The 10,286-nt window shown below is 37.9% G+C and overlaps 1 protein-coding gene across 3 annotated transcripts in view; it reads right to left on the reverse strand.

Moving 5' to 3' along the window:
• Positions 1–10,085, reverse strand: part of LOC122668061 (serine/threonine protein phosphatase 2A regulatory subunit B''beta-like) — a 36,802-nt gene extending 26,717 nt beyond the window's left edge. For 2 of the 3 annotated variants that reach the window (XM_043864618.1, XM_043864610.1), the window contains exons 1-6: positions 9,356–10,085; positions 7,000–7,242; positions 6,732–6,837; positions 6,056–6,155; positions 5,750–5,855; positions 5,461–5,551 (exon numbers count right to left, since the gene is read on the reverse strand). In XM_043864618.1, the coding sequence (XP_043720553.1) occupies positions 5,461–5,551; positions 5,750–5,855; positions 6,056–6,155; positions 6,732–6,837; positions 7,000–7,242; positions 9,356–9,505 (796 nt within the window). In that variant the 5' untranslated portion in view covers positions 9,506–10,085. The remainder of the gene's footprint in view (positions 1–5,460; positions 5,552–5,749; positions 5,856–6,055; positions 6,156–6,731; positions 6,838–6,999; positions 7,243–9,355) is intronic. The other variant, XM_043864626.1, reaches the window with a different exon arrangement.
• Positions 10,086–10,286: the final 201 nt, after the last annotated feature.

Below are 10,286 nucleotides of genomic sequence, written 5' to 3' on the forward strand. Positions count from 1 at the left end.
ACATAAAGGAATCCATGGGCAAGTTTTCTCTGAAACCAAATTGATGCGGAACCTGGGTCACAAAACCCTATTTGGGTTCGGTATGAGCCCATCCAAATATAACACAGCTCAACAATTGAAAGGGACTACAAAACTGTAAATATTCAGATTATGACAGGATTATTAAGGAACGCTAAAAGAAAAGGACAAGATGGGTAATAAGATTTAAAGTATAAGGACCATCTTGGAACAGAATAAAAATAAAGTGATAAGAGGGAAAAGAGAGAAGGGGCAGGGGTTTCTTAGGAAAATAAAATAATATAAGGAAATCAAAGAGCAACTGAGAAGTTGTCCTTCAACCTCCCGATGGGAGATAACCAGCGGTATCTCATATTTCTACAAAGGTTAGATCTCCCTGGACAAGACTCCGATGGAGCTGAAATTTATGTCTACCTACCCTACCTGAAGTAGTTCCTGGTGGTAGAACAGGAACCACTCTCGGTTGCAAGTATGATAACTAAGACCAAAGGGCTTTTGGCTTTGGGTCTTAGGGAATTGAATCACCTACAGAAGGACTTCACATATGACATACCTGAGATCTGAGAAGGGAAAAGTAAGGGAGGAGAGAGATCGAAATTAAAAAAAGGTTACTTACTGCTAGTGCCACTAGAACAGAGTAGGAGTAGAAAAAATAAGAAGAAGAGGGGATAGAGAGGGGAAAGGTCTCACAGGGAAGATAGGGAAGAGAGAGAAGGATCGTAGGGAAGAAAGGGGGAAAGTACGGACAGGCCATGCAGGCACTCAAACAAAACCAATATCATTCCATTATCAAATTGTTCATTGATTACATCACTTGCATATATAAAGAAAAATATAAAACTCCTAATCCCAATCTAAAAACTATAATGGAGTCAAACTCTAAGACTAAAAATGGAATGGACCTCTACAACTACATAGCCTAAGTAAAACAACACGTTACAAGATAAATCCAAATAAATTAATAAGCTACTAATATCCTACTAGACCCAAATCTCAATTCGGGCCCGGTTCTCGGTCGAGGCTCTCAAACAAGTTCGGCCCGGTCCAAGGAAGTGCTCCTACATCAAAAGGGTTCAGATAAATGGTTGAAATGAGAGAAGGACGAGGTCCTTATATGATTTTTTGCGTGAAGAGGTCCACTTGAATGCTTAGCTGTAATTTTTGTGTTTTGGTGGTCATTTCGGTTGGGTCCCTAAAATGAAATTTTTCTGCAGTTTCAGACATATTTTGGACACATATTTCAGTAAATTTTAATAAATTTATTTAAAAATATAAATAAATAAATCATAATCTCTTTTTTACTGCAAGAATTATAGAACAATATCACATGACAACTAATAAAAAGTACTGGGTTGAACACTGGAAACCTTTGAAATGGGGTACAATGAGGGTCCATTGAAGCTTAGTTATAAATGGGCTTTCATTTTAGCTCAAGCTAAAACCAAACAGATGTAACCTAAAAAAAAAAAAGATTCCAAATCTACAATTCCCATCTATTCCGGCCGATGCAGCCCAAACAGATGGAAAACTCAAATGAAGAATTTTAGTGAAATAAATTTACATTTCGGCCACCGAAACAAAATATTTCGGATTTTTCAGCCAAAACAAAACGAGATATACAACTAGGTTTGAAGAAACAGTTATTCTGTTCTTTTTTCCAGCAGCTCGGAACAAATTTGCTGAGGTGAAAATCAGATGAAGGTTCACGATGGTCGAAGGGTGGAGCTTGCTTTTATAATATTAAATAATTGGAGGTGAAAAGCGTGGAGTTGATGCTAGTTTTGGAAAGTTAAATAACAGTTCTTGGTTGAGGTGGTTCTTAGACCTTCCACAGTGTACTGTTATCATTCTTCCTCTTCTAAATAAATTTTTTTTTTAAAAATCAGCTAGTTATTTAAAAAAAATCCACCACCAAGCAAGGATAGGTGATGCAGATTCGTCACCGAAATGTGCTTATTTCTTTAGAAATAAGTCTAGGGTTGGGTTATATGTATGTTAGGCCTTTGATCCCATGGGTTTTCTATGTAATAGGCCACTTTTATGGGCCTAAAAGAGGGGTACATAGGTTGCATACGGGATTAGCCCAATATTTAGTCTATTTTTATGTTTTTAATTGAACCGGTTTAAATTGGTTGCATCCAATTGGTTCAATTGGTCTAATTTAAGTGAAGTGATCCTATTGGCTAAGAGGTTCTTATATCCTATTGGCTAGTAGGGAATCTTCTTTATTTTAAGTAGTTTAAGTTGTTTTTAAGCCATTAGGACTCTATTTTGAGTCTATTTTAGTTTCCTAGTCAGTTTAAGTTACCTAATGGGTTAGGAATTGGGTTAGGGCTTTCCTTTTTAGAGTAAAAGTCTATTTTTGAGTCTTTTATATAAGGTTGTAAGGGGGCAAAGCCTTGAACACGAATTTGATTAATGAAAAGCTTTTTGTTTGCTGCCATAGCTGCTGCCCTGCTCTGTTGAGTGTGCATCCTTGTGGTTCTATCAAGGTGGAAAGGGACTGGTGGAATCCGGTTGACTCCTTAAGCCGTGACGGCTGGGAGGATCTTCTTCAATTCGAAGGTGGTTCTATCCTTCACATCTGTTCAAGCTGCTGCCAGTGGAATCTCCAGTATGTTTGACACCCAATTTCTTCTTCTAACCCTCTAATCCTTTCCCCCAATTGATCCCCTTTATTTTTTGTTTGAATCCCATAAACCCTAACTCCATTAAACCCTAGATCTTGCTGTCCAGTTTTACAGAATTTTCAAAACACTTAAAACTCTATAATACCTACATTATTAGAGTCCTATAAACCTGCCTAGCCATACCCCCTAAGCCCCCTTTCCATTATCCTAACCTAAGCCCTAGATTTGACCTAAAACTGCAATTCTGTCCTACTGAAACTGCAGAACCAGCAGCCCCTTTGTTTCTTGTTATTGGTCCTGGTTTAATTGGCTTCTAGTAGGGCTTTACCCTAGCTAGAACTACATTAATAGGGCTGACATGTGGATTTGAACTCCAACAGAATGGAAAATTCTCCATTAAACCCTTCCTCTAGCACTGGGAAATCTTTTCTGGGACCCATTAATCATAACTGTAATGATGGACTGGCCACAAAAAATCCTTAGATCAAACTAGAAACCACTCTTTTTCAAAGAAAAGTTCAAGAAATCCCAACCTACACTGTCATATTCTTTCTACAAAACTACTTCACAACCTATGCGAACACTAGAAGATTAGCTGAAATCATTCATCAATCCAAAACATGTAGATGTGGCACCTTCATAAACTCTCTAACGTTAGTAATGTAAGGCTACTTACAGAATAACCCAAGCCCAAATATCATCCACAATAAGGTCTAACAGTCCCAACAATAGATGTCAACAACCAGCAGCTAAACAGGGCTGCTGCAAGTGTATATGATCAGAAATTACTCAACTCAGATCCAGCAGCTGTAGGTCTCAAATGGGCCTGAATCCCTATCGAGTTTAGGTATATAACAGGTGAAGTATTGCTGAAAATCTCAGGCCAATATGACTTCTAAATTCAGAGATATCAGTGGGTGATGAAGATAGAAGGTTAGTGGTTTAGACCTTGCAGTGGAAAGAGCAAGGAAAAGGATGGTCTACAATCAGGGAGTAGGAGAAGGGAATGTTAATTGAGGACGAGTAGGTGAAGAAACCAAAGGTAATGTCAATAAAAGAGGTTTAGTCGCCAGACAAGAGCTTCCCATCGACAAGAGTGGAAGCAAGACTGACCATAGATGATAGACGGACCAAACCAGCCAGCAATATAACTTCAAATCTGGATTGATTGGAGTTCTCCAGATGAGGAAGTAGCCCTCCCAATATGGTTCAGATCAGATCAATTCCTGCATGAATACAGCTACTAGAAGTTGTAGCAGGAACTTGAAGAAACCAGAGAATCACAGGTGCTGATCTAGAGGCTTCTCAAACTCCAAACTACAGGTCTCAGTTCAGGACTTCCTGGTAATCGAGTGGAGATCTTGGACGGTAGATTAGATCCCCAAAATAGCAGCTCTATAGGATCTCAGGTTGCAGAGATCAGCAAGCTTGATTCAGCAATATGAAAATAGAAACTAACCAGCCGCAAGTATGAAGTTGACTCTCAGATAAGTCACCAATCTTCAGTGGCTGTGGGGGTTGTTGAAGAGCCTCCGAAGAAGACCAATAACTCCAAAGAAGGGTCTCAGTTGTTTAGTTGCAGGGTTGCAAAATCAAAATAGAAACAAGAGGGAGAAAGGAGATGGAATGGAAGAAGAAGGATAGAATGGTTGAGTCTCTCACTCTTCCCTGGATCTCTCACCTCACTGCATCTCACAGCAATTGTATTGCGCAAAGCAAAACATCATTCATCTTCAATAAATCGTGTGTAAGAACCTAAGGTCCATTGCATTATATAGGACAAACTTGCCTAAAATAAAAAATTCTAGCAATGGGGATTAATAACTTATTCCCCAAGCAATTACATAGTTGCAACTTAAAACTAATATAAAAGGAAACAAAGGACTGAAATAGAAACTTCTCAATAAAAACCAAGCCTACTATCCAAATCTGAAATTAGAAACTAAGCAAAAATAGCAAGTAGATGATATGCTGGATTATTTCTTCCCTACGCAATCTGGTCTTGGCTCCCACAGGATCTTCTAGAAGCATTCCCACACAAGACAATATGGGCTGTGACACTCTTCACATGAACAGTATTTTGGGTCTTCAATCTCCATCAGCGGTCATGGGCCCACTTGAAATATAAGAATAACTCCTTCAGCTGCTGGCTTGATATGGATTAAATAAGACCAAATATAGGCTACTCCATAGCACCAATTTATGGGCCAGCTGTGAACCAGTTTTGGAGCCCCAATATACTCCTACAACGTGGGTTACAGAAGCACATTAGAACCTAAATTCAACCCTCAAACCTGCGATAACTATGCTATCGAGCTGTACTCATATTAGTTACCAAAAATTCTGTCAGGACAACAATATACGGAGAAATCAAAAAACCCTCAAGACTAGAAAGTAGAGACCAAACCCCTGTTTTATTCAACAGATCTATATAGCGTGCTTAGATTTTCCCCCCAAATTACTGGACTGGACAGAAATGCACATCTAATCAATCACCAGAGTCACAATTTCCAGCACTTCTTTTATTTTTATTATTATTATTATTATTATTATTATTATTATTATTATTATTATTATTATTATTATTATTATTATTATTATTATTATTATTATTATTATTATTGTTGTTGTTGTTGTTGTTTCATGTTTGTCGTTGTTGGTACCAAAGAAAATTTTAATAACATACAATATTGGCTTCAAGTAAAATAACATACTGTTCTTACTCTTGAATTATCATAACAGTATGAAGTAAAATTCGAGGAACCTATCACATATTGCATTATAATAAACAGCCGACTGTTTTATAACATACCATATCTTTCCTGAAACTCAGGCGTGCTTTGTAAGAATTCCAACCCCGGATGAGTTGCCAAAAGTTCTCGAAGAACGTGTTTGAAATCATCCTACAGCCAAGATATAAAGATTGCAGAAATCGAAGAGAATCACAAACATAAAACAAATGTTTGCAGACTTGCAGAGACAACAACTCAATTTCAAACTGATTTCATCATTGACCTAGATCATGCTCCATGCTAATCAGATTTATAAGGAAGAGCTACGAAACACAAGTATATAAGATCTCAGAGAATCAGGTTACAGACCTGAGTGAGGTATCTACGATCCGGTTGCTTTAAAATTGTAAATATTTGTGTTGCTATATCCATTGTCATCCTGTTAGTACTGACCCAATAATCAACAAACGCATCCCTACAGACACATAAGGATATGACCGAAGCCTTATCAGCATCATTAATCATCTGAATAATAATACATTACTAAGATTATATTTGGAGGTAAGTTCCATATGTTTCAAGAGTAAATTTGATGGAAATTTGGACATACTTAAGTAATGTTGATCATCTCACAGACTTCAAACTGAACACTTAATAATTTCAGGAAGAACATACCTCTTCACAACTCCAATGCAGTTAGCATCAATCTTTCTGAAAAGAGCAGTGGAGAAAAATGATGGTATCTTGCAGATTTCTTTCGTAACTGCCTTAAATTCTGGCATTATGAAACAGAAGAAGTACCAGGCAGCAGGAATTATTCACCCAAACAAAAAACATAAGCAAAATCCTAATCAGCAAGAGAAGAGAAAGCTGTACTAATAGAAAACAAATTCATTTTTTTCAATGAACTTAAACAAAAGATGGTATTTATACATCGGCTTTGCGTAATAGAGAAGTCACTTCAAAGCTCACGCATCTTGTTTGAGAGCTAGGTTCTTATACAATCAGGGGAGTCTCATCTTATTGGCAGCCTAGAAGTGCCAACTCCTTGACAGATGCTCTAGCTCGAAATGGGGTGGGGAGGGATTTTGCATACATCAGGCAAAAACTAGTATTGTGACGTCAGGACAACAGTGAACATAAAAGGGTTTGATGGGGAGAAATATGTATAACTTGTTTTGTTCTTTATACTAATGCAAATTTGGAACGATATAAAGCTTTCTCGGCAATGCGCCCAATAAGACTTTGCTACTTTATCCCCAAAAAAAAAAAGAAAAAAACAAAGAAATGCACTCAAGCAAGAGATGAGAAAAAAAGAAGTTATGACATTAGCATCAAATGTGTGTCTCACCATGACTTTGCAGTCCATCCATGTGACCATAGAAAAGTTGATCAATTCTAGACAAAATCTGCTCTTTCAGTTCATTTGGTGGAGGACGCCCATTTTGAAAGTAAAACTGCAGGAAGTTAAGGCATTCTATATAAATATCCACATCAAATATCATGCTACATAACCTTCATAGACCTAAGCATAGAAGCAACTGATATTGTCAGGTGAAGAGTAATGAAACACTAATCACCACATAACAATTTAAAAATGAGATGAAACTAATTATTACCTGAGGAATGACTTCCTTCACAGGTTCACTGACTAGTTTTAGAGGAGAACCTAAAGAAGAAGGACCTGCTCTCTGTTTCATAACACGAGGAGAGCCAGAAATGCTTCTTGGTGAAAGTGGAGGTGCGCTGCCAGCAGGAAACATTGAAGGCAATGAATTGCTGACAGCGGCATTGGATGTAGTAGAGTTACCAGGGACATTTGTGAGAGCACCTGCCTTTGCATCATCAAGCAAAGATTTTACCTGCATGTAAGTTGTAACATAGAGAAAATTATTCTTTAGAAATTTTCCAAACTACACAACCAACAACCTATTCCCACTATTATGGTGCACCTTCATCCAGTAACATTACTAGAAGAAACCATCATACTTTTCTGATGTCAAATCCAATATAATGTTTATTAGAATATGAGATATAGCTATTTTCTTCTACATTAATTTAATGTAATATTGAAACTACAAATCCTATTTTCAAGTTCATACCAGGTGGGTTCTACTGCTATCACCCAGCACTGCAATATAGATAAGAAGAAACAGAGATATAAATGAAACAAATTGCAATATAGACTGACATTGAGGTATACATAAGTTAGGCACTGGATGGAAAAATGAAATAGAAAATACAGAAGAAAGAGATGGGAGGAAAGTTCAGATGTGTGGAACGTATTAAACATTTCGAAAGTACAGAATCAATGGAGACAAGAACCTGTTAATTAGGTAGACAAAAAAAACAGCAAGTAGTCTCAATTTCATAAGTTTAGGTAGTAATACGACCACTTGCACCCAAAAAAAAAAAAGGTAGTAATACGACCACTAAATAACTATTCCCGCACCCCCCCCCCCTAATTAAAAAAATTAAAAAAAAATGTGAGAGCTGCAAATAACAATTTTTCATTTTCTGCTCCAAACTTAATGCCTCCCTCCACATACACGGAGAAAGGAAATATTTCATCTTCTAATAAACACTACTTGACACAGAGATTAGCTTCACCAATCACAAATCAGACAAGGCTTCCAAGCCTAAAAAACAATAGTATTTTCACCTTATAAACCAGAACCCCCACTTTGCAGCATAATAAATGCATTTTCATACAATAATCCCATGCTTGGTCAACGAAACTCACCATCCAACAAATAGGGGTCAGTTACATGATTCTTGTGCCTCCAATTGCACCACACCCAAGGCCATATCTATGAATTCCAATGGTCAGAAATAAAAGGGTTTGGATCAAGGTCTTCTCCTGGCTTCCAACATGAAAAATCCCTCTTCTATCCAGGATTTTTCTACACAGACTTAAACTTCAAAAGGGAGTTGGGTGAAGTCTAAGATTCATGAGACCTCAGACTAGATCATCAACCCCAACAGACCTTTACATCCTCACACCAATGACTGAACACAGTTCCAGCAATTGTAATTTTTTCAGATGCTTAGAATGGAAAACCTTGCTTCAACCTACAAACCCATTCACCCACACACAGCCAGAATATTTTCCAGGTTCAGTCACCCAATCCATGTGTGGCTAAGTTGGCAACCCAGCCCAGATTTGACCAAATCAATCCCAACCAACCCTGTGAAGTGCAGTGTCAAAGTGTCAAACAGGGCCATCAGGAGGTAGCAGAATGATTCTTCCTCTCCTTTTTTCTATAGAATATACTCATACTCCAGAAAATTTCCCAAATTGCAATAGCCATAAGGGTTTTGAGATCAGTCACCTTTGATGAATTTTTCAGCAACTGGAAAGGGTGATTAAGGCAGATGTTTGCTCTCAACTGAAACATCAACACTCTAAAGCCAAGTGAGCAATTGCAGTTCCTTTGTAAAAATGAAAGGGGGCCTATGCGTAACTAGTGGCAGCTCGGGAGAAATATGTAGACAAATTAGTAAAATCCAGGAAATGCCAAAACTCACCGTCCATCAACAGGAAGAAGCCATGTAATAACAAATTAAACGGTATACGAAATGAATAACATCTCGCATCCAGCAATGCTTCAACTCGGTGATAATATGTGTTTCCAGCAGTTGGCTAACGGTAGAAACAATTAAAAAAAAAAAATTCTAGGATGTGATTACAATTGTCAAATTCGTTAAAAATAGTCATAGTGTTTGCCTACGCATTGCCAGCGTAATTTCAGACCTCTTCAAGTCAATTCATTCCACCACCAACACTGATCAATATAAAATAAATTAATCTAAGTGGAGATAAAGAGACACGGAGAGACAGAACAGAGATGATCTAAATTGCATAACTTAAAACACCACACGAAAATTGAGGCATTGCACAAAGCATCCTAAATGAACCAAAACGAAGAAGATGCATGAAAATTCGTTTGCCACAAACGATGCCAAAGTAAATACCAGTCGGCTGGTGTCTGGAAGTGAAAGCCACTGTGTGAACAACTCTTCAGCAATGTGAGGGTTCGATTTAAGCGCCAAAGGAGACACCTCTGGGAGCTGTAACAATTCGGGGTCGAGGGAAGCGACATCCCCAGCGAGTTCCATATCCATCACAACAAAATTCTATATCTCATACACATCAAACCCGATAATCCAAACCCTAGATCTCAGCACCACCACCTTTCAAAATCACAAACGCTGCACTTTTCACCTAAAGAAAAGCTAAACTTAATCGTCGAGCTCAGCAACTACACATCCAAACCATGCATATCAACATATCTCCCGATAACTCAAACAGTTTTGCTTCACCACCCGTAAGATATCGGCATCCATGCCTCGAATTCTAACCGAAGCAAGAACCTGCTAAAGAACGATAGACAACCAGCTCCACAACTACAAAGAACCTTAGATCATCACCACCTCTTCGGAAAAATCTCCTGTGATTCAGCTACGAAGCTTCATATACAAAAACAGAGCTAGCTCCAATTCTTTGTCTGAAACACCGAGGAGGATAAACAGATATGAATCGATGTGGAGAAAAAGGAATAAGAATAAAAGTCAAGAAATTTTCTCAAAGATCGGATGCGATATCACAGGGCCCTTTTTGCCGTTTATTTGCAGAGAATTTGGACCTCGAAACCCTTGTAAAACAGGAAACAGGAGAGATGAAATGAAATACCCATTAGAACAGGTAACGCTAACGCACTCTTTATATAACAACTACTGAAACTGCCCAAGAAATGGCTCACACACCTAAGTATTTGTGTACGATAGATGACGTATAATTATACGATCTTTGGCCGCGTGGTTATTATGGAAAGGTCAAGTCTTACTTTTCCACCGGCGCATTTTAGACTTTCGTTTTCTTTTCTTTTCTTTTCTTTTTTGTTTT

Source organism: Telopea speciosissima, chromosome 1 (assembly GCF_018873765.1).
Source record: "Telopea speciosissima isolate NSW1024214 ecotype Mountain lineage chromosome 1, Tspe_v1, whole genome shotgun sequence".
NCBI classification, from domain to species: domain Eukaryota; kingdom Viridiplantae; phylum Streptophyta; class Magnoliopsida; order Proteales; family Proteaceae; genus Telopea; species Telopea speciosissima.